The sequence below is a fragment of the Leptonychotes weddellii genome, chromosome 1, assembly GCF_054177405.1.
Source record: "Leptonychotes weddellii isolate Sample4059 chromosome 1, ASM5417740v2, whole genome shotgun sequence".
Classification (NCBI taxonomy): Eukaryota; Metazoa; Chordata; class Mammalia; order Carnivora; family Phocidae; genus Leptonychotes; species Leptonychotes weddellii.
The window spans coordinates 61,387,064-61,412,466 of record NC_138369.1 but is presented as its reverse complement, the minus strand read 5'-3'; the positions used below and the strand labels follow the sequence as shown (position 1 = coordinate 61,412,466).

At 42.4% G+C, this 25,403-nt stretch overlaps 1 protein-coding gene across 1 annotated transcript in view; it reads right to left on the bottom strand.

The window, feature by feature from the left end:
• OSBPL10 (oxysterol binding protein like 10) overlaps positions 1-25,403 on the bottom strand; it is a 280,920-nt gene that overhangs the window by 151,724 nt on the left and 103,793 nt on the right. Inside the window, exon 3 of the mRNA XM_081825542.1 lies at positions 22,857-22,936. Coding sequence (XP_081681668.1) covers positions 22,857-22,936 — 80 coding nt within the window. The remainder of the gene's footprint in view (positions 1-22,856; positions 22,937-25,403) is intronic.

The window sequence follows — 25,403 nt, the reverse complement described above, 5'->3', positions numbered from 1 at the left end:
ATATTCTCTCACTAGAACATGTTTGGGATAGGATATATATGTATCAGACTCAAAAATGAAAGAACGGAAAAACAAATTCGCTGCCTTCTTGTCTTGTCTTCTGAACATTCAAGGGCAAATTCAGTGGAAAGATTGAACTGGTTCATTCTCACCAACACAGAAAACGTTAAAGGAACTCCATAGCCTGTCTGGCTCCATCGTTCACAGTGACAACAGAAGCACTTTTTGGCATGGCTGTCACAATTTCCAGTCGCATTTATGACACCCATCATATCCGCTCCCTAAACTCAGGCCTTCCTGACCCCGTGACTCTCCTGGGCTTGAGTCCTTTGGTCTTTTCAGGGCACAGAACCTTCAATTGTGCTGGTTGAGTTGCAAACCTCTTCTCATGCCCACTCTGGCCCTTCTTTGCTCAATAAATGCCAACTCACTCATCCTACTAGAATTACCTCACCAAACACTTCTCCGACCCTCCAGATAAAATTGGTGGGTCCCTCCTTTGAGACTGCAGAGCACTGCATTTCTATTTCAATTAGAAACACTTGTCTTTTATTATAGTTCATTGGTTTTGCTATCAAATCCCACACTAAACAGCTTCAGAGCTTGGCCATGTGGAATTTATCTTCGTAGCCCTGGTGCTGGGCAACATAGCATATACACAATAGTGGTCCAAGGAAAGGATTTTTGTCTTGTTTTTTGCACCAAGGGCACTTATCACTGACTGGAAAACCTTCTTGAAATCTCTGAGAAACAAACTGAGGGTTCTAGAGGGGAGGGGGGTGGGAGGATGGGTTAGCCCGGTGATGGGTATTAAAGAGGGCACATACTGAATGGAGCACTGGGTGTTATATGCAAACAATGAATCATGGAACACTACATCAAAAACTAATGATGTAATGTATGGTGATTAACATAACATAATAATTAAAAAAAAAAATCTCTGAGTTCAGTCTCTGGCTGTTCCTTCCTCCTTTTTCCTTCAGTCTTTCATTGTTATTCAAAGGCTCAGTCTGTACGATATGCTAGTCTATAAAAGTGACCACAATACTTTGCAGTTCTTCCCATCAAGAAGTGGAGTCTATCTCCCTACCTCCTGAATCTGCGTGGCCTTGTGATTTGCTCTGACCTGTAGAATGCATGGGAGGGGACACTGTCTGTTCCAAACCTAGGCTTCAAGAGGTCTTTCATCTACTAGGGCCTGCTACACGATGAGGGACATGTAGTTCATTGGCACTGCCCCACCCTTCAGTTGCCCAGCCAACCAACCACCAAACATGTGAGTGAGGCCACCTAGGAATACCAAGCCCAACCCATTTGTGAACTGACTGCAGATACCTTAAGTAGGCCTAAATGAGATCATTTGAGCTCAGTTCAGACAAGAAGAAATGCCCAGCATAACTATAAGCTAAATAAATGGTTATGGTTTGAAGACACTAAGTTGTGGGGTATTTGTTGTAGAACAGATAACCAGTAAACAGACCTCCAGATGAATTTATAACATTTAAAGCTGGATAGGATCTAAGAATACCTTCCAACCCAAATCCCTCTTTTTTTTTTTTTTTTTTAAGATTTTTTATTTTTGGGGTGCCTGGGTGGCTCAGTTGGTTGAGCAACTGCCTTCAGCTCAGGTCATGATCCTGGAGTCCCGGGATCGAGTCCCACATCGGGCTCCCTGCTCAGCGGGGAGCCTGCTTCTCCCTCTGACCCTCCCCCCTCTCATGTACTCTCTCTCATTCTCGCTCTCTCAAATAAATAAATAAATCTTTAAAAAAAAAAGATTTTTTATTTTTTATTAGAGAGAGCACAAGCAGGGGGAGCGGCAGGCAGAGGGAGAGGGAGAAGCAGGCTCCCCACTGATCAGGAAGCCTGATGTGGGGCTCAATCCCAGGACCCCGGGATCATGACCTGAGCCGAAGGCAGACACTTAACCGTCTGAGCCACCCAAGTACCCCCCAAATCCCTCTTTTTAATAAGAAACTGAAGCCCAGGGGCGCCTGGGTGACTCAGTCATTTAAGCATCTGCCTTTGGCTCAGGTCATGATCTCAGGGTCCTGGGATCAAGCCCCACATCAGGCTCCCTGCTCAGCAGGGAGTCTGCTTCTTCCTCTCCCTCTGCAGCTTCCCCTGTTTGTGCTTTCTCTATCTCTCTCTCAAATAAATAATAAAAATCTTTAAAAGAAAGAAAGAAAGAAAAGAGAAGAAAAGAAACTGAAGCCCAGAGAGACTGAGCAATTAACTCTAAAGTACACAGAGCCAGGACTCAGAAGATGCTCTTATTCTAGATCTCACTGGTCTTAGCATTTCACACCATAACAAGGACTTGAACAAGGGTCTATTATGTTCCCTCCAAGCCCATCAAGAGACTGTTAAGAGGATTATGACACATGCATCCCATTAAATACCATGCAGCTGATTTTTTTAATTATTTTTATTTTTTTTTTAAAGATTTTGTTTATTTGAGAGAGAGAGCATGAGTGAGAGAGAAAGCATGAGCGGTGGCAGGGGTGAAGGGGCAGAGGGAGAAGCAGACTCCCCACTAAGCAGGGAGCCCAATGTGGAGCTCAATCCCAGGACCCCAGGATCATGACCTGGGCCGAAGGCAGACGCTTAACTGACTGAGCAACCCGGGCACCCCACAGCTGATTTTTTTTTAAATGACATACTTGCTCACATACACAAATACAGTGGTACGGAAAGATTTCCGAGAGTGTTATATGGAAAATACCAACAAAACAAAATACAAAAGACAACAAATCACAAGACAATTTATAACATATAACCCCATTTCCCTCTCTTGTCGAAAACAAGACACACATGCATGTGCCTGGAACGGTTACTCTGGGGAACGGATGGGCAGAGAGCAAGGGGGCAGCAAAGAGCATCCAACATGTTAAAAAAAAAAAAAAAGGGCAAAGCAAAATTCTACCAAATTAAAATAAGCATGAAAGAGAAAGTTTCTTCATTCTCTTTCCACGGAAGCACACACAGGTCAGGAGCAGAGCACCCCTAGATCAAGCTCACCGCACCTTTATCATCAAAAGCTGGCAATTACACTACTCATCATCATATATAATTACGATATTAATAGCTACTTTGATTAAGCCTTTCTAAAAGGATTAATTTACTTATCTCGCAAGGTCTCCGTGAAACACAAGAGAAGAAATGTGCCACCCATCTTACAAAGTAAGAAATGGAGGTACGAGAAATGCAGTAAGGTTAAGGCCAATTGGTAGAACCATCAGAATATTCCAGGTTCCTGACTTTCAGTCCTGACTTTTCAGCACCGAACCCACTAATGTGACATATCTGCATATTATTTGTGATAACAAGGAAAAGCACGGACAGCATGATGACTGGGGATGGATTCAAAAGCCAGCAAATCAAAGCCACCAGAGGAGGTCTAAGTGGCAGAAAAAAAACTCTAAGAGAAACGACGGGGATTTTTTTTTTTTTAATTTCAAAAGTCAACCAACTCTAGCAGTTCTTTTGTATTTCAAAGATCAGATCCTTTTTTTTTTTTAAGATTTTTTTAATTTATTTATTAGAGAGAGAGAGAGAGCACGAGAAGGGAGAGGGTCAGCGGGAGAAGCAGACTCCCCGCGGAGCAGGGAGCCCGATGCGGGACTCAATCTCGGGACTCCGGGATCATGACCTGAGCTGAAGGCAGCCGCTCAACCCACTGAGCCACCCAGGTGCCCCCAAAGATCAGATTCTAAAGAGACACCTCCTCAAGCTCAGCAGTCTGCACTATGCATCCCACTGGGGGAAAGAATATTTATGGCCTCACCGCACACAGAAATCCTGGATGCCCTGGGAGCCTATGTCTACACTGTCCAAAGGGAGAAGGACTTCTTTCCTCCTCAAGGAGACATGAAGAAGAGCGGAGAATAAATGCATCCCTTCACTCGCACTCCCCAGGTCCCAGGACCGCATTTACCTGAGCCGACCAGGGGTGAGGGAGCTGGCCAGACCCTCTGTCTGCACCCCCCAATGACAGAAGGCAGGAGGAGGCATTGCTCTGGGTCCTCACCACGCCCGAGTGACTGCAGCCCATGAGGGCCAAGGGCCCCCAGCCGGAGCCCTGCCAGTCCTGCCCGGCCCCAGCACAGCTCACACGGGCTGCCAGACTTCAGCCTCGAGCGAACATTCTCTCGGGTGTCTTCTCTACTCTGTCGGTGCAGCACAGAACAGGAGGACAAATAAAACTTCAGAAATACAGGATTCGCCTCTTCAGCAGTAACACACGCCAAAGAGGCCACCCAGCTCTTCTCTGATCTATGCAGAATCCTGGCAAAGGGAATCCAAGGCTGCAAAGCTTGGGGCCCCCTTCATTCCACGGCTGGGCTTGGGGACCTCCTGAGCGGGGCTGGTGGAGCTGGGCCACCAGACCATTCTCGGCTTCGCCGCTAAAATCTCTGTTGGTTCTGCTCTGCATCCCTCATTTGGGGAGAGGCCCAGGAGTCTCAGAGACGTGATGGATGGGCTGTCTCTCACCTGGCAAGAGAACAGGGCCTTTCCCAAGAGCAAAAGCTCAGCTGCAAAACAACCCCACTGTCCCTGCTTCTCCCTACACGCTGAATCAGAACTTCCTAGCAGCTGAGGTACACAAGAGCATCATATGAAGAGCCAAACACACAACGATGGCTTCAAGTCGTGTTCTGGCCACAGAGCCAGTTTCCTTGACTGCAAAATGGAGAGAAGACCTACCTAACAGGATTACTGTAAGAATTACAGGAGGCAGCTGCTCTCAAGGAGGGGTGATTCTGCACCCCCACCCTCCCACCAGGAAGCATTTGGCAAATTCTGGAGACAATTTTTGGTTGTCAAAATGGATGGTGGGGTGGTGCTCAAGCGGGTACAAGCCAGGCATGCTGAACATCCTACATCCCTCAGAACAGCTCCTCACAACAAAGAACAACCTCGCCAACAATATCAAGGTTGAGAAACCCTGGTGTCAGGGGACAGATGCAAAAGGAACGTATAAACTACAGCGCACCATTTATAGCAGGAGAGCAGAATGTGTTTTTGTGGCATCTGAACCATTTCCGTGGGACAAAAGTAGTTTCCTGTTTGTTTTTTTATATCAGTGCATGAGTATACCTGGAAACTTCAAGCTTCTAGGCCAGTAGCTGGAAAAGAGAGGGTGCCAAGTAGAGTATACCGCATAGGCTATAAATGATAAATGCGTACCGTCTAGTACACAAGAGCTTTTGAATCCAAAGATGTATGCAGATCTGGCAAGTAGCAGGGCTTAAGGAGGACCAAAAGAAGAGTTTAAGGAGATAAGGCACCAAGTAGATGAATGAAAAGTAGCTACCCTAAAGACAGGTATCACACATAGGCAGTCTTTCCAGCTGCTGACCCCACCAAGGAGGATCCAAGGGGAATGAAGATCCTGAAGGCAGTGCCAACCTACTAATGGAACTCAGGATTCCGATGACAGTGTCCCTGGATCCTAACCCTAGCAGGGCTTTTTTTTTTTTTTTTTTTAAGATTTTATTTATTTATTTGACAGAGAGACAGCGAGAGAGGGAACACAAGCAGGGGGAGTGGGAGAGGGAGAAGCAGGCTTCCCGAGAAGCAGGGAGCCCGACGCGGGGCTCAATCCCAGGACCCTAGGACCATGATCTGAGCCGAAGGCAGATGCCAACGACTGAGCCACCCAGGCGCACCCCTAGCAGGGCTTCTTGATAATCTCTCTAGGTTGTCAGGAGTAGGTATCAAGGAGTCTGTGGAGGGCTATAAAATCGGCTAAGAGAAGATGATGATGGGGGTAAAGTTTGTAGAAGAGAAATAGAATCACTAAATTTGTAGCAAGATAGGGTGGGGATTCTGGTGCCTGGCAGACCCCAAAAATTGCCAAGGCAGGGTTAGACAGCCAGCTTGATAACACAGCTCACGTGGGTGGGTGGGTGGGCAGATATGGTGGATAGATGGGATAGTTTATCCAGCCCAGAACTGTCCCTATGGACATTAACCCTAAAACACTCAACTTCCCAAATATTTTCATTTCCTATGTAACCTATTAAAGATCTATTACTTACAAAATCTTTCTTCTCCTCTTGAGCTGAATAGTATCATTTGACTTCTTGCACATTCCAGAAAGTACCCCATATGCTGTTCTAAGGTACTGGAGACAAAGAGTCTGCTCACTCAGCCTGCACAGCCCCTACATCGGGGGGGTCACAGACATGGAAGGCAGCCCAGTCCATCGACTGCACAGTATCAGTGACCTGCGTTCAAAATTCAGCCCCTTACCAGGTATACAACATATAACCTCTTAGGCTTTTATTATCCTCACTCTCTATTAGGAAAGTAGGATGTATCTTGTAAGAATCTTGTAAAGATTAAATGAAGTGATGTCTACTAAAGTACTAACCACTGTGCCTAGCATTTTGATTAATTTTGATAGCTACTGGCATAATTTTATATATTGTATTTATATAAATTATTACTGGTCATCCACAACCTTCTTTCATCATATGTGAATTCTATCTCAATAAAGTTGTTTTTTTAAAAAAAGGTAAATACCAAAGACAGCATACCAAATGGGCTACAGAGGTTGCCCAACCATAAAGGCCAACCTTCACCTAGCTTATCAGTGGCTTACCCCAACGTTCCTTTCCAAATCTGTCTTCCATGACACATCATCCTCCCTACTCCCCAAGGTCTGACTGCAGTGACCCTAGAATGCTTCCTTTACCCAAATTCTCTTTAACGCTCAGAAAACCACGGAGTTCTTCGGTGGTGAATCTCAACTAAATAATAGCAAGTGAATAATCACTTTCCTTAAAATTCATACTAATATGTATATGACTTCTAGAAAGTTTTTCCGGTTATTAACATTTTATACCATTTGTCATTTGTACCCTCTCTTCTCTCCTTTCCCCCCCATACACACACATATAATTATTATATATAAATATAATTAAATATAACTATATTTATTATATATAAATATAAATATAACTTTTTCCTAAACCACATGAGAGTAAGTTACATACATCATGGCCTTTTTACCCTTAAGTATTAACTACTTCGGTATGTCTTCCCTAAAAACAAGGATATTTTCTTACATAATCATAATATAGTTATCAACTACCTTTATCTAATCCACTGTTCATGTTCTAGTTTTGTCAATACAAAAATCAGATCTAGTTTAGGGTCACATTGCAAGATTTCCACAGCCCTCTTGGTCTTTTAGGATATTGCCATTTTTAAGAATGCAGTATACATGTAGATTTTTGAGTAGAAATAGCATAAAATCCTCACTATTTTCTAGTCTCTGACCTTGCTTTATTTTTCTTCTTGGAACCTAGCACTAACAGGCATACATAGCACATATCTGCTTGTTGATGGTCTTCCCCAGGAAAATGTAAGTTTCATGTGGCTACTCTCCATGGCCCACTACCATACCCTTATGATAATGTAAGCATTCAGTATTTGCTGAATACTCCTTCCAAACTGACCTCCTTCTAAGCCTCTCTCCCAGTGTCAGCAAAAGAGGGATCAAACAACCCCGCTCTCAACAGCTGACCCCAACCATATACCTGGATCCCCTGTTCCTTGATGTGCTCCTTCATATTGTCTACAATGAAGTCCAGTGCAGGAATGTCCTCAGACTAAGAGTTGTCTATCTTGCCTTAAATTAAAACTTCCCACAGAAGCCTATCTATATAAAATCATCCACCAATATTCTAGGCAGAAAACAGCAACTAAATTATTTATTCTAGAACAAAGCCCTATTTAAGTACAGATAAATGGTGGAATTAGTTCAACTGAATCAAAATAGCATTTTTTTTTTTTTAATCTAAAGGTCCCCTTGACCTAAGATCATCATCCTGGGCAGCACTAATACTTGCCTTTTGGGCAAGGCAGGCGGCCTAATTTTAAAATTATGCTTGAGAAGGTACGCAAAATTGTTACACTTTATTAAGACAATAAAAAAATCCCCAAATTTTATTGTTTTAATAAAAGCTGTTCTTAAATTGTGTTTTATTTACTTAATTTGATGGTGTGTTTATGAGGGTGATGTTTTACACTTAGTTTTAAGTACCCAAAAGGTAATTATCTGTGAAAAACTCTAGAAGAAAAATGGCTCCAAGCTTAATGTAACATGGAAGTAAAATTGCCCAACAGCAGAAAACGGGAAGATAGAGCCAAGGGAAGAGTAAATCCTCAGATGAGCTTGTCCAACTTTACTTACTGAGAGTTTATCAAGCTTAAACTGCATTCTTTTTTTTTTTTTTTAAGATTTTATTTATTTATTTGACAGAGACAGCGAGAGAGGAAACACAAGCATGGGGAGTGGGAGAGGGAGAAGCAGGCTTCCCGCTGAGCAGGGAGCCCAATGTGGGGCTCGATCCCAGGACCCTGGGATCATGACCTGAACCAAAGGCAGACGCTTAATGACTGAGCCACTCAGGCGTGCCCCAACCCTACATATTCTATTCCCCCTAAAGACTTGCTACTTAGGAAAACAGATAGTAGTAGCCCAAGACACTTTGCTTTTCAACTTGAGGCACTTTATTCCTCAGGGTCTCACTGGGAGATCCAATTCATCTTGCTTTTTACCCAACAATTTGGGGAAAGATAATAAAATACTTCTAAAATATTAAATCAGGCTAGTATATTATACAGTAAGCTGTACGAGTTTTTTGAGACCCTTGTGATTTCTTTTTTTTTTTTTTTAAGAAATTATTTGAGATGGAGGGAGAGAGAGAGTGTGCGCACGAGCAGGGGGAGGGGTGGAGGTAGGGGCAGAAGCAGACTCCCCGCTGAGCAAGGAGCCTGATGTGGGGCTCAATCCCAGGGCCCCAGGATCATGACCTGAAGCGAAGGCAGATGCTTAACTGACTAAGCCACCCAGGCACCCCAAGACCCCTGTGATTTCTAAAAATGTTTTCAGGTAGGGAGCATTAAGGGGTTCCATGTCCAGTAGCATTTACCTCACTGCCATCTGCAAATGGAGAAGCTCTGCTCACAGGACACAGGACAAGAGCTAACTCTACTACTCAGCCAACTGCCCCAACACCGAAGGCTTCGGCTGAGTTAGAGGCAATTCCACGTTCATCATTAAATTCTGTCTAATTCAAATAAAAGGGGAGAAAGGAACACTTGCCCCAAAGAGCATTAAAGTTTAAACACTTCAACCCATATCAAGTAAAATCAATTCTGAGTAACAAGAATGGAAGCCTAATCTAAATTGGCAGGAATTTGGAATTATTGAATATTCAAGGCCTTTGGTTTTAAGACTTTCAAGTGAGGGATATAATGAACAGCAGGTTTATCAGTCACTGCCCCATGAAGAGCTTCTCCCTGAAGATAAAAGGACGAACTTGAGGGGCCTAAGACAGCACAGCACTTAGCAAAATAGCCTTGGCTCCACTTAAAGAAACAATTTTTTTTTTAAAGATTTTATTTATTTATTTGACACAGAGAGACACAGCGAGAGAGGGAGCACAAGCAGGGGGAGTGGGGGAGGGAGAAGCAGGCTTCCCGGCGAGCAGGGAGCCCAATGCAGGGCTCGATCCCAGGACCCTGGGATCATGACCTGAGCCGAAGGCAGACACTTAATGACTGAGCCACCCAGGGACCCCAAAGAAACCATTTTTTTTTGTAAATTTAAATTTTAACCATTTGAACAACTACGTCAATTATACATGTAATTAAATCAAAGTACAATGTGAAAATTTCCAATAGTATCAAAAGGGTACACCTAAATCTCTACTTTCTTTCAACCCTAAATCCCCAGTCCCACCTCACCTGGGGCAACCACTGTTACTAGCTTGCTTGTCCTTCCAAACACTGGGAGTGTAAATATGTGTGTATGAGAGAGAGCTCAAGCGTGTATGTAGATCTCTCCTGCTTTTTGGTTTGAGTGGCTGATTGGTTCCATAATGATACACTTTCCCCACCCCACCCCACCCACCCAGTTTTTTGAACTTTTCATCAATTTTAATGTTTAGTTGTTTAAATTATTTTAAAGTTTTCTCTTCTGATTATTTTAGTAACTCATTTATCAGAAATAGCCCATTTCGCAATATGTGCAGTTTCCAGTCCTGGTCAGTCTGGTAATAACCATTCCCCAGGGTGATCACTTGGCAGGGTTCTCCCCCACACCCCATCAACCCAACACCTCTTATGGAAACTAACTCAGCATTGGGCACTATGGTACACATGCAACAGATGTGATCTCATTTCATCCTACCCACAACCCATAATTCCATCTTCTTACCAACAATTCTTGCCTCCATTCACACAGGGGCACGGAGAGAGCCTTGACCCTACAGGTAGCACTGCAGGGCTAGTTGTGAACCCAATACGGTCCACCCCATGGCCACATGGAAAACAAGAGCAGCCACTCACCACAAGACCACACAATATCAACAAAGCCAAACTGGCTACGTCTGGATTCTACCAGAGTTTTCTGATGCATGAGGAATATGATCATTTGAGTAGTCTACCAAACCTTTGCAGGGGAGAGTCATTAAAATTTGGTTTTAGGGGAGGGTCTTAGCTACTCCCACATGATCCATCTTCAGGTGGAACCTAGCTCAACAAGGGTTACCTGTCAGAGATATAGCAGAGCTGGATGAGTTCATGTTATAGAAAGAACTGATATTTGTGAAGTGCTTAATGTCATTTAATTCTAAAGACTACCCTGTGTGGTTGATGCCATTATTTTACCCAGTTTATAGACATGGAAACTGAGGCTAAGAGATATTAGGTTACTTGAGACTCCAAGACTAGTTAATTGCTTGTAAATACCCTAAATAGCCAGAAACCAAGTCCTCTGAATCCAATTCCTTACTCCATCCACAATACCAGATGCTCTACTTATTCTAAAAAATTGTACTTATGTCAAAAAAGATGAGAAAAGTGAAGAAAAGCCATAGAATTGGAGAAAATATTTGAAAATCCTGTATCTGATAAGGGTCTAGTGTCTAGAACATATAAAGAACTGTTGGGGTGCCTGGGTGGCTCAGTTAATTGATTCCAGCCCAGGTCATGATCTTAGGGTCTTGCAATCGAGCCCCAAGTTGTGCTCTATGCTCAGCAGGGAGTCTGCTTGAGATTCTCTCTCCCTCTCTCTTTCTGCCCCTCCCCCCTTTCTCTCTCTCTCTCAAATAATCTTAAAAAAAACTGTTAACACAACAATTAAAAAGTAAAAATAAAAAATGACAAACAATTTAAATAGACATTTCTCCAAAAATGATATATAAATGGCCAAGAAGTACGTACATGAAGAGATGTTCAACATCATTAGTCATTCAGGAAATGCAAATCAAAACCACAGTGAGCTACCACTCCATACCCACTAGGATGGCCATCATAGAAAAGACAGGCAATATAGTATTGACAAGGATGCAGTAAAATCAGAATCTTCGTACACTGCCAGTAGAAACAGAAAATGGTACAGCTGCTTTGGAAAACAGTTTGGCTGTTTCTCAAAAAGTTAAACGGAGTTACCATACGACCTAGCAGTTCTATTTTTAGACATATACCCCAAAGAACTGAGAATAGATATTCACACAAAAACTTGTACACAGATGTTATAGTAGCATTATTCATAACAGCCAAAAAGTGAAAGCAAGCCAGTTATCTATCAATTAATGAATGAATGGATTGAAAAATCTGGCATGTCCATATGATGGAATATTATTCATCCATGAAAAGGAATGAAGTATTGATTAGAGCTACAACATGAAGGAACCTTGAAAATAATATGCTAAGTGAAATAAGCCAGACATAAAAGGCCGTAGTATAGGATTCCATTTACATGGAATGTCCAGAATAGGCAAATCCTTAGAGACAATGGTTAGCGGTTGCCAGGAGCTGGGGAGAGAGGGTGGGTGGGTAATGAGGAGTGACTGCTAATGGAAACAGAGGCTTTCTTTTGGGGGTAATAAAACAGTCTGGAATGAATTAGTAGTGATGGTTACACAACTTTGTAAATACACTAAAAACTACTGAATTGTATACTTTAAAAAGGTAATTTAATGGTATGTGAATTGAATCTCAAATTTTTTGGAAAAAAAGATGGCAGTCATCCGCCAGCTGTGTGACCTTGGGCAGGTAGATTACTTACCTTCTCTGTGCCTTAGCGCCCTTGCCTATTAAAATGGGGTAATAGTAGTAGCTGCCTCATAGGACTGTTGTGAGAAATACATAAGATAATCCAAGAGGGGCGCCTGGATGGCTCAGTCAGTTGAGCATCTGACTCTTGATTTTGGCTCAGGTCATGATCTCAGGGTCATGGGATCGAGCCCTCCATCAGGCCCCGCACTCAACAGGGAGTCTGCTTGAGATTCTCTCTCCCTCTCCCCACCCCCCTCTAATAAATAAATAAATCTTTAAAAAAAAAAAAAAGATAATCCAAGAAAAGTTCTTCTCACAGGACTTTCCACATAGAAATGTGTTGATAGATGCCATTTATTATTTTCTTTTCTCAAAAAATGTGTTCCTTATGATTGTTATTTTCTTCTCTCTTAAAAGAATTAAGATACATTTAGCTTGAATGTTACTCTGGATTGATTTTCATCTGTTAGATACTAATAGCTCTCTTACATTAAAAAATCCTCAAACATTTGATCTAATACAAAATATAGTATTCTAGGAAAATATGACAACTTGGATATAGTTTTTTAAAGAACCCAAATTCAACCCTACACCACCACCACCACTACTACTACTGTCCCTAATGGAGTGAGGAAGGAGGAAGTAGGGTGGACATTTAAAATGCACTAAGTGGTTGATCTCCACCATCATGTCAGGATGGTGGCAGGTATGAAGATACAGCTATGATTTCCCTGCAGTCCAGGATCTTAAGGACACAGTCAATCATGAGGGTGCATGCACACACACATGCATACACACACACACACACACACACCCTTGTGAGAAGGGATGTGTTTACAGGTGAGTGTTGGTATAAACAGGAACATAGAAGAGAGAAGATCCACTCTGACCAGGTAGGTCAGGAAGGCATCCCAGAAGCATATCAGCCTTGAGGACCACAAGGGTATTTGCCACATGAAGAATGAAGCGGGGAACCCATCCCAGCAGAGGAATCCTCATGAACAAAGGCAAGGAAGCGTGATGATACACAGTGTGCTGGGGACCTGCTTGTCTAGAACACTAAGCACATGAGGTAGAGGGAAAAAAACTGCACCTGACACATGCTGGGCATCCAAAGTTCGAGACCTTGTCTTGGGAAGTAGGCTTCTATTGAAGGTTGTTGGAGCCAAGGGGTAACATCGTCAACAACCTTCCCTCCCTCCTGTGCTCCTCACAGAAGCTCATACTAGAGGTTCTTAAACAGCTGCAGTTGAGGGGGGAGCATGTAGAGAATCTGCCCTCAAGAGAACATGAGCTCCTGCCTTCACACAAGGAAGACGGATGTTCCTGATGCACAGACAACATGACCGGAGAAGCGAGTGATCAAGATATTTAATGCCAAGGTCATGGAGCAGACCAGAACTCCTGAGAGGAAACACAGCAAGGAAGGACAGAAGTTTGGGGGGCGGGGGGAGACACCATTCATACCTTTTAGATTAAAAAAAAAAAAGTCCATAGCACAATTAGAGATTAGACTAGACATTGGTAAGTTCCCTCCTCAGAAACCATCAGAACTTTCTGTGATGATGGAAGTGTTCTGTATCTGTATCAATATGGCAGCCATCAGCCAGATGTGACGACTGAGCTAAGTGCAACTGAGGAACTGAATTTTAAAATTTAATTTCAGTTACAGTTGACCCTTGACAATATGGGTTTGAATTGTGCAGGATCCACTTATACGTAGATTTTTCTCAATAAGTACAGTACAATGCTGTATTTTCTCATCCTTACAATTTTAACATTTTCTTTTCTCTAGCTTACTTTATGGTAAGAATACAGTATATAACACATAACTTACAAAAGATGTGTTAGTCAACAGTTTATGTTAAGATAAGGCTTCTGGTCAACAGGCTATCAGTAGTTAAGTTTGGGGACAGTCAAAAGTTGTAAGTGCATTTTTTTGACTGCGCAGGAAGTGGGGTGGTCACCACCCCAACCCCTGCATTGTTCAAGGGTCAACTGTAATTTAAATTTAAAAAGCCTCATGTGGCTAGAGGTCTCCACGTTAGCACAGTTTTAGAACCTACCTTTTGTCATAACTTATTTCTTACCTCTATTGTTCTTTAGACAAGTAGAACAAAGGGAGTTTGGAATCTCTTAGCACTTTCTAATCACTCTATTACTTCTGAGTTATTCTAAATTGTTCTCAGAGGCCCCAAACCAATGTCATTTGTCAGATTACCCCCAAAATTCTTAGCATTTCATCAGTGAGTTACCAGCAGTGCCTTCTCTGGGTGACTAAAATTGGCTACTGTTTTGAGGAGAATCAACTCATATGACCTCATTATTTGAATATTTTGGTAGCATTTTTGCTCAAATAGTGAGAGGAGGTGGGGCTGGGATGCTGGACTCGATGGCATCTGACGTCCCTTGTGGCCATATGGGGTCAGATTCTACAGCTGTCATTGGGTTCGTCTCAGTAAGCAGGTGCTTCCTGTTGTGATGCACCCTAACCAAGATATGAAAGCATCTCGCCAAAGCCCTTTGGCTCACACCCCAGGGTGGCAGAGAGTCAGGGAAGTTACAGTCTTCCGCCTTCAGAAACCTAGAGTGCCGGGAGAAACCCCTGAACAGTGGCTCCAAATCTTCTCACTCTTCACACTGGGCCGTGGATTTAACATTCAGTCAGAATTCCCCTCTCAAACCTCCCCTCAACAGACAAGCCTTCTAACTCCCCAGAAGTAGTCCACACATCCCCCATGCCTCCCTAGAGAAGGTCTTGGAATGTCCCCAAGGCCGGGTTCTCTGGCCCCTTACCAGTATGGCCTCTTGACCCAAAGCACACTGCCCTTAGGACAGAAGGCACCCACAAAGCATGCTCTTAGCAGCACCAGCCTCTTTACCAGGCCAGCCCATCACTCTCCTGTCTCCCTTCTCATTATCCAATGTCCCATCAAACCCCAACTGAACCTCTAGATCACTAGGGAGTACCAGATGTCATGGCAAAAGCAGAGGATGGGAGTTAGGAACTATATCACAGGTGACAGATGTCCGCTGTCAGGGGAAAGCTGTTGGTTGTGCAAAAACATGGGCAGGCTCTTACCTGGCATTATCTTCAGAAGAGCTGGCCCACCTACTCTTGGGGCTATCCACCTCCCAGACACCGCAGACCAAAGGCTCACATGAGTTGGTATGCCAACTATCATTTTAGGGGATGGAAAAAAAAATACTTGTGATTTGGGCAGCTTCCAGCATGAATATTTATATATACACTCCTTGAAACCCAGCAGCTTTTGCTGCTCATCCAAGACCTCCTAAGGCTTATAATGAATTTAAAATCCTGTATTAGACAATCATATTCCTCCATGACCAAATCTGCATAAAAGACTGTACCCTGAAATTTGCATTTTAATTTAGAATTACCTTGCAAGGACCAGGAGCCCTAACCACACACCAATCTGATCTGACCACAGTGTCTTCAAATGCTCGACACAGACAGATTCCCTGGGACCTACCGACTTCCTAAGTGAACGTGTAGTTAGTGTTTGCTCTTAGGGGACACATGATCAAGGGGAGGATTCAGATGGAATGGGATCTCCAGAGTCCAAAGGAATAAATACAAAGATGGAGGCAAGCCTGGGGCCCTGAGAACCCAGAGAAAGGATTTCAAATACAATGAATAGTGTTAACTACTTCGAAAGCCTCAAATTTCTACATTTTCTTACCTAATTTCCCCATAGATTAAAAAAAAAATTCTACATTTTCCATGTCGCTGGATGGGTAAATACACCAATAAAGATGGACCTTTATTTCCTCAACTTCCCCTCTGGAACTAAACAAGAGCAGAACAAGGAACAAGGGGATAAGAAGTGACCAAGACTAAAGGGCAGGTAGCTGACCAGAAGTAAAACACAGTGCAGATCCCAGAAATGCTCTAAGAAACAGCAAAACACTCACACAGTCCTTTTAAAGATAAAACAACCCCAACACAGGGAATAGGCCTGTGGCCAAAGCCTGGTCTTACAGTCCATCCTCACGGGAAAGGTAAGCCGCTCACGAAAACAAATTTGTGTGATTTCTATGCATGTGAAGAGACAGGAAGGAAGGACCTACAAAAGCAGTCATGTAACTCTTTCTATTTATCCACACAAAAAAAAAGTGTGTAGAAGGTTGTACACCCAAATGGTATCATCAGAGATTAGGTCTGGGACTGAGATTGGGGGCAATTTTTTCTTTCTTAGATTTCCCTATCTTCTGGATGCTTTCTATTGAGTATAGATAATATTCATAATTTTAAAAAAATAATGCTACTTACATTATGAGGGGAAGCTCACAATTGTCAGCAGTGAATTCATAACAAGACTATGTTTGTGGTAGGGATGGGATACAGTCAGAAAGAGGCCAGCTGAGCCAAAAAGAGAAGCTGTGAGCTCCATTAAGCTTTTGAACAACCAAGCTGTACCTCACCATAGTGTACTGGCTGAAAAAGTGATAATTGCTACCACATGTCACACATTATCCTTTAGGGTTGAAAGTCAGGGGAGAAGGTACTAATGCTCAATTAACGGAGCAGACCAGTGAACTCCTCACTCAGGACACATGTCACCCCCGCCCGTCTCAAGTGAATCCACGCTTCCATGTCTGGATGAGGAAAAAAGAATTTTTTTTAACATTTTATTTATTTATTTGAGAGAGACAGCACAAGCAGGGGGAGGGGCAGAGGCTGAGCAGGAAGCCCGACATGGGGCTCCATCCCAGGACTCTGGGATCATGACCCGAACCAAAGGCAGAAGCTTAACCAACTAACTGAGCCACCCAGGCGCCCCAGGGTGAGGAAAAAAAAAAATTTTAAATAAAAAAAAATATTGAAAACAACTGTGTTTCCCATCAAGCTTAATCTTTAAAAAATTCTCTCACTCGGTCACAATTAAAGCCAAAGAAACTAAAATCTTCAAAATCTGAATGTCCTTCAATGCTTTCTAATCACTTGGCTACTGTCCTCACTATCCCACTTTCCCACAGGTCAAAGTCACTTGAAAACAGCATTATTCATTAAGTGTCTCCAACTCCCTACCCCCAAATATGGACTTCCACAGATTCTGAATGACCCTGAGTTCTCTGATATGGCTATTTGCAAATCACAAGGCCTATCTGAAAACAGACACATAATCACAAAGGGATGAAACAGCATACTTGTTTTCCTTGAGGGTTTGGTCCAAGCACTAAGAACAGCTGAGATGCTGAACTTCCAGGCAGCAGGCTTACTAAACATCAGCACAAGCTACTGAGCCCCTAACTCCTTGGAGTGCTTCCTGTGGGCAACTGGTCTTCGCCTACATTCCCTTTCTTGCGCCTTAGGACCACCTCAGGAGACAGATGTTACCATTCAAAGATGAGGACAGAGGATGAGAAAGAATACAAGTGACCTGAGCAGTTCTGCTTGACATATCATCAGCACAGCGGGTATTTAAATGTAGGACCTCTCTCTGTGTACTCCACAATATTTCTTCTAAACTAGAATGTCCTGAGCTGAAACATGCATGTACTCCATCAGAAGACACTTTCCATTCAAGGTTCATGGGAACTTGCCAAAAGTGTTCACCATTATGAGCTTACATCACAAAAAAATTAGTGCAAAAGGCCAATGTTACTTTCAAGCCAACTCACTGAAGAGTTCTGGAATCAGAATCTATTAAAAGACCAGAGAAGGGGTCCCTTGAGTACATAAACATTACAGGTGTCCTTTTCAGAGCTGTCCCCTCTACGTTATAAAATATAAAGTTCATGGCAGGGGAATACCATCCCGAACCTTCCCACAGCTCCTTGCCAGGAAACCAAGAGGAGGGATGAGGGGGAGGGGGCATGTTTAGCAACTCGGGCTCTCGTTCCCATCCACTGACTTAATGGCTACGTGACACTGAGCCTGTCATTGAGGTTCCACTGGCCTCAGCTTTCTAATTTGTCAACATGGAGACAGGACCTCTGTGTAAGGTAGCGTGATCCTGAGTGATGGTCACTCACATAGAAGGTATTAAACGCCATTACTCTGTCAACAGATGGTTCCTTTCTCAGTGCTTATTGTGGTCCCCAGAACACCACTATGCCCCCATCCTAAGGGTTACTAAACACCACCTACTTGATAAAAACTAGACACCCACTCCTACATTCGATACTTCAAAGTCATGCACTAGTAAATTCTCACAAGGACAGTTCACTACAGCTCTCTCTTAACCCTTTTCCAGTCAGGGCTTTATGATGCCTGAATTTTTATACTGCATTAAAAATAAGATGTTTTGTTTTGTTGTTTGTGTTTTCAGAGAAAGTCAGGGTTCTAGTCTTCCTAGAAGACCCACCTCACACCCTTGCAGCTGCACCTCGAATAACAACTAAAGGCCACAGGATAAACCTAAGTGACGTCAAGAAAAGGGGATTCTCGGTCTTTGGCAGTTTCTGTCCATCTAGAAGCAGAAACTGTCCGAAAGGGGCCTCATCACCCACGGAGGGAAAGAAGGCAGCCCTGGCTGATATGTGTGAGGTTAAGAGCAGGAAACCAGAGACATGAGCTCGTGCCTTGGCTCCACCACCCTCCCAGCTGGTGCTTCCCCACATGGAAACCACAAGGGCTTGACTAGGTAGCCAGACACTTAGGTTTCAAAAACCAGTACTTTTTTTTTTTTTTTAATCTGGGAATGAGTCTAGAAATCCTTTTTTTTAAGATTTTATTTATTTATTTGACAGAGAGAGACACAGCGAGAGAGGGAACACAAGCAGGGGGAGTAGGAGAGGGAAAAGCAGGCTTCCTGAGGAGCCCGATGCGGGGCTCGATCCCAGGACCCTGGGAAATTCTGACATGGTTGGTGTTTTTTGTTTTGTTTTGTTTTTTGTTTTTTTTTTAGATTTTATTTCTTTTTTAGAGAGCGAGCGAGAGAGAAACAGCATGAGAGGGGAGAGGGTCAGAGGGAGAAGCAGGCTCCCCGCTGAGCCGGGAGCCCGATGCGGGACTCGATCCCAGGACCCTGGGATCATGACCTGAGCCGAAGGCAGACGCTTAACCATCTGAGCCACCCAGGCGCCCGACATGGTTGGTGTTTTTACCGAAAATTTAATAAAAGAAGGAAGTTTGGCCGTAAAAAAAAAAAAAAAAAAAAAAAAAAAAGCATTATTCTATGTGAAAGAAGTCTGATGCAAAAGGCTATATAATTCAGTTTGTAGAACATTCTAGAAGAAACAAAACTACACACAGAATATGGATGGGTGTTTGCCTGGAGCTGAGGGGGAGGGGATCAACCACAACAGGGTAGAGAGGGAACTTTTGGGGGCAACAGAATGGTAATTGTGGTGATGGTTACATGATTGCATGCAGCCATCAAAAAATAAACTTCACACTTAAAAGGGGTGAATTTTACTTTATGTAAATTATACCTCAATAAACGTACATTTTAAAAAAAAAAGGGCAATCAATGAGTCCATAAATACTCTGTGTCTTCTACAATAAAAAGAGTATTTTAACCCTCAAAAAGCAAAGCAATGTAATTTCTGAATAAAGAGCCATCCTTTATATTGACTAAGCTGACTTCAGGCACATTTAGGGAATGTTTTTTTCATTTCACTTCAAGACTGGGGAAAACCTCCTCGGGTACTGACTGAGACAGGTCTGGGTTTCAGAACTGCTGGACGGGTCCTCCGTGAAGCCCTCTGCAGGCTCAATGAATATGCTTATCCTGCAGTTCTCACTAAGGGGAGTTAGAATGATAGCACCATCCCATCTGCCTCATACTTGCTCCAGGGAACACTTGATTTTAAATAAAAAGTTTTCAAAAAGACAAACTTCCAAGCAATCACAGAGAGAATATTCTCTAGAATCTACAGGAGAGGGATCTGACCTGCTGAGCGTGAAGGAGAAGAACAGAGTAAAGAGAAGGCTCCACATATATTCTTAATAGCCATGATGCAAAGTAAATAGCCACCCTACAGTTAACTGGACATTGGGATCAGAGTCATGTTAAGCCCAACTTCATTTTCACTACTAGCTTTTGCCTAAGCGGCCTTGGACTTCATAACGCCTCTGCTGAGCAACGGGGTCTGTTCACAATGTAAAAATCATTATTCCCTAGGGGATCACAGTAGCTACGCTATAAATGAGGGATGGTCAGCAATTCCACTTGCAGTCTCAAATAGGAAATCCTACAGGCCCTGCCACCTAAATTATTATTTATTTGGGTTCTGCATTAACAAGTTAATCTGTATTCTCAAAACTACCCAGAGAACACATCAGTAAATCAAACTCTCCTTCAGAGAATCTTTAAATTCTCTTCCTATTTCTTACTACCATGAAGAGGTCCTTACCTTTCCCAGTCTCCAGTGATTCATTAAAACATCAGTGCACTTCAAGTTGGTTTCCTGACCTCAATTCTTACATCCAAAATAAATTCCAGATGAACCAATGATTGAAACACAATAATTAAACTATAAATTCACTGGAGGAAAACACTGGAAATCTCATTATTTTAGAACAAAGAAGCCTTTGTTAAGCATGATGTAATACCAAAAGCCAAAAATGAAAATATTCATAAATTTGACAGCAAAAATTAAATATCCTACATAGCAAAAAATGTACCCCAAGTCAAAATACAGGTGACCTACCAGGAGAAAACATCTATAATACAAATAACAGGCAAAGGACAAATATGCTCAATTCACATATAGCTAAGTGCAAATCAAGGAGAAAAAAAGAACTCAATATAAAAAGGATAAAAGGATGAAGGATAAAAATTGGCAGATCACATCAAAGAAATACATGTGACGATCAACATTTGAAAACATACTCAACCCCTGTCATGACTTTAGAAGTGAAAATGAAAATCACGGGGGATTAATTTTTTATCCACGAGACTATCAAAAGCTAAACATTAGAAGAGCCACAGTTAGAGGGGGAAATGCATCTTTACACACAAAATTGGTAGCAGAACAAATTAGGAGGATTTTTTTTAGAAGACAATTTAGCAATGTCTAGGAAAATACAGCAGACACAGAGTCTGTGACCTACAAGTCCAGTGATATAACTTTCTATGTACACCTAGAGGCACAAAAAGATATATATACAAAGATGTACACTATAGCATTATGTCTAACAACCTAAATGTCTGTCAGTAGAGGACTTAAATAAAGCAGACATCCATTATTAGATCCCATATATCTAATAAGACTTCCAAAGTACCTTTTAAAAAGGGGGAGGGGGGGGAGGGACTGTATGCATGAAAAGATCCCATCCGTGTAAAAAACACAAACACACATATACATACATCCTAACACATGCCTAAATCTACTTGAATGATGTACAAGAACTGTCAAGTGCAATTATCTCTAATGAGCATACATTACCATGTTGGGAGATCTGTCCTTTTTATTTTAGGCCCTTCTGTTTTATAAAAAAGTAAAAAGATACATATAAAAAGAAAAATTTTAACTGCCCTGCCTAGGAGTTTATAAAATACTGATGAAATGTCCAGGACTCCTACCATAATTCCTAGAAAACAAAGCAAGGCAAAGAGAAAAAAGCTTTAGAAGTAGGGCCCTACCTATGGTAAACCCAGATTCTGCGTGGGGAAGTCAAAAGGGGTGAGAGCAAAACAGTAGTAAGCAAGTCAAGGAAAAGAGGTCTCATAAAAGAAAAAAAAAATTAACAGTGAACAAGATCATTATGAAGAAATCAGTTCAGATCGTACTTGGAGGCAGAACAGGGAGGTATACCTAAGCAAGGCATTTCCCATGGCCTTGAGCAAGACAGCTGACTGACTATAGGATTAAAATCATCAGAAGTTTCTTTTTTTTCTTTCTTTCTTTTTCTTTTTTAAAGATTTTATTTATTTATTTGACAGACAGACAGAGAGAGAGCACAAGTAGATAGAGTAGCAGGCAGAGGGAGACGGAGAAGCAGACTCCCCACTGAGCAGGGAGCCCAATGTGGCCTTGATCCCAGGACCCCGGGATCATGACCTGAACCGAAGGCAGACACTTAACTGACTGAGCCACCCAGGCGCCCCCAGAAGTTTCATATGTGGGTCTTTCTACTGGATGCATAGAATGTGGAAAAACACTCCAATCAGGTACCGTACTTAAATTAGAATTAATGATATAAAAGGGGTAGTCCTTTGAGCATTGATTTCAACAAATATTTATTGCCATGAATAAATTTACTTTGCAATTATTTCCTGTATTCTAATGCTAGGAAATCCTCCGAATAATCCATGAAAATGCCTACCTCCTATCTCTCACGTATCTGATCTAAGACCTCCTACCGAATCCTGAGGAAAAAAGAATTCATAACTTAGATGCCAAATTACCTGAGAACATTTCTATACTTGGAATGCTGAAGTTCCCTGCAGGATATTTCATCAATTTGGGGTCTATGTTTTATTTAAGGACCACTGACGACAACTAGTCTCCCATGAACAGTAAATCGAATTCCCTCTGCCTCCACAGTGAAATCATCCACTCAAGTTTCTCAACAGACATTAACAGCAGCCTAAATTGACAACATGTGAAGCCACAGAAGGGTCTTCCCAGAATCAGTTCCAATGAGGTGTCTGCAGGCCTCTTCATTCTACCTACAAGCTAATCCTCCTACTTTCCTCTTGGTTTTAGATTTCAATGCAGCAGGGCAATATGAATTCCAATACAGTGGGTAACTTCAAAAATGACAGGAGAAACAGCCTCCCCAAAGAAACAGATAATTGGGCTGAAGGGTAGCTCTCCAAATTACTCCAGTGTCTCCTTGCTTCCCCATGGTTACTTACCTTAGAACTCGTTTCCATGTGGTATTTGGCACAAGCTCGAAGCTGAGTCACCCAAAACTGTTTCTCCTTTGCATCGGCAGCTAAAATAGAGAAAGAAACGCTTGCAGAGATGGTTCCAAAACATATCTAACCTATTTCTACACCCACCTATGGGGGTGGGGGGCCCAGGGAGTGAGGTAGAGAGAGAACAAAGGGGAAAACAAAGGCAGATCGCAATATTCTCAGGCAGCCTCTGTTCACACACACACACACACACACACAAATTACACTAAATCTCAACAGAAAATTCCCTCTTAAACCACATTAAAAACATACTCTGAAATGTCTGTTATAAGAACAATTTTTGCCCTTTTTTTTAACCTCCTCTGAAAAAAGTCATTTCTACTTTTTTTTTTTTTAATGATTTTATTTATTTATTGGACAGAGAAAGAGTGAGAACACAAGCCAGGAAACAGAGGGAGAGGGAGAAGCAGGCTTCCCGCTGAGCAGGACCCAGGACCCGGAGACCATGACCTGAGCCAAAGGCAGCTGCTTAACCTACTGAGCCACTCAGGAGCCCCATCATTTCTACTTCTTTAAAAAGCCAGCGGGGGGGGGGGTGCCTGGGTGGCTCAGTTGATTAAGCGACTGCCTTCGGCTCAGATCATGATCCTGGAGTCCCGGGATTGAGTCCCGCATCGGGCTCCCTGCTCGGCGGGGAGTCTGCTTCTCCCTTTGACCCTCCTCCCTCTCATGCTCTCTGTCTCTCATTCTCTCTCAAATAAATAAATAAATAATCTTAAAAAAAAAAAAAAAAAGGCAGCAGGGGGGCTCCCGAGTAGTGCAGGACCCTGAGATCGAGCCCCACATGGGGCCCTGCACTCAGCAGGGAGGCTGCTGGAGATTCTCTCTCCCTTTCCATCTCCCTCTACCCCCTCTCCCCAACTCTCTCTCATAAATAAATAAACCCTTAAAAAAATAAAATAAAAATATAAAGCAGGGAAGGTAAAACATGATTATTTTTAAGCACCTCTACATGTGTGGCAAATAAGAGGCTCAAAGTATAGTTTTTCAGGGCCTTTGGGCATTTCCAGAATTGTACTGTGGACTTACTAGCATCTACAAAATAAACATTCAATTGAATTATTTTAATATGTGTCCTCAATGATTCATGTTATGATTGGACAGAACAATATTCCAAATGCTGCTTTAGAGGTCTTCAAATTTCCTCCAAAGAGACATTAAAATACAAGCCAACTGTATGGTCATTATCTTCCATCTACACTCCCATCTCTCAAATACATCACATTATTTTCTTAAACTATCATGGATATATAACAGGTTCTAATAAAATCTAAGTCATCAATTTCACTGCATAACTAACTGCATAAATAGTTTACTATAACTTTAACTGCATGAATATTGACTAGGCAGGAAACAGAAAGATTCCCCTGGAAGTTATAATTGTTTACAAAAATGGGCCTCAGTGTTGTCTGTCAATACAACTCAACTTCAGCTTGAACTTTCGGGTGAACAAATCTGGAGTGGCAGACCAGCGTAAGATCAGGTGACTTTGACTTCCAAAGGATTCTGCAGAAACGAGAGCCTTTTTCCCTAGGAAAAGTGAAGAACTGCCAGGTTATGGCGGTCCCATTCAAAGGCTCTGCACCAAAAACATTCTCAGAAGCCGTGCATCTACTGACATCAAGACTCATTCAATTCTACATGTAGGTGAGATGTGCAGTGAGAAAACCAACACCCAGATCCTCTTGGGATGAGCCAAGGACCAGCCATATATCTGCAGAATTTATCCCGCCTTTTCTGCAGTTCCTAACTTTACGCTAAATTTAGCCCTTGCGATAATGTCACGCAGATAATAAAACTTTTGTATTTGTTATTAAAGCTACCCTTAAAAAAAACCAAATCAACCCCTGACTCTTAAAAGGCAAAAATGATGGGCGCCTGGGTGGCTCAGTTGGTTAAGCGACTGCCTTCGGCTCAGGTCATGATCCTGGAGTCCCGGGATCGAGTCCCGCATCGGGCTCCCTGCTCGGCGGGGAGTCTGCTTCTCCCTCTGCCCCTCCCCCCTCTCATGCTCTCTCTGTCTCTCATTCTCTCTCTCTCAAATAAATAAATAAAATCTTTAAAAAAAAAAAAAAAAGGCAAAAATGAGATGGCTCAATTGTCATATTAGTTGGGTTTTTTCATTTGTGTGGGTTTGTGTCATTTTATAAACCACAGGTGGGGGGGTTCGGGGGGTGGGGAGTGCCATTAAGTTTTTCACCTGCTTTTGTTTCTGCCTGAACAATTTGTTAAGCAATAAACAACAAAACGAAAGCAAGGACCATATAAATCTAGCCAGCTGGAACACGCACCGCATGAATCTCCAAAGAGAACATGAATCTTCCCGCGTTTCCAAAAACTGAAAAACTTTTTTCAATGATAGGCATTTTTATTTCATAGGTTTCTGGGTTGTTTTATAGATTCTGAAATATGACTTGTGTATCAATAGTAAAGAAACATTAGCTTATTCCATCTCTTGGCAGGAAAGCTTGTAGGTGGAATGAT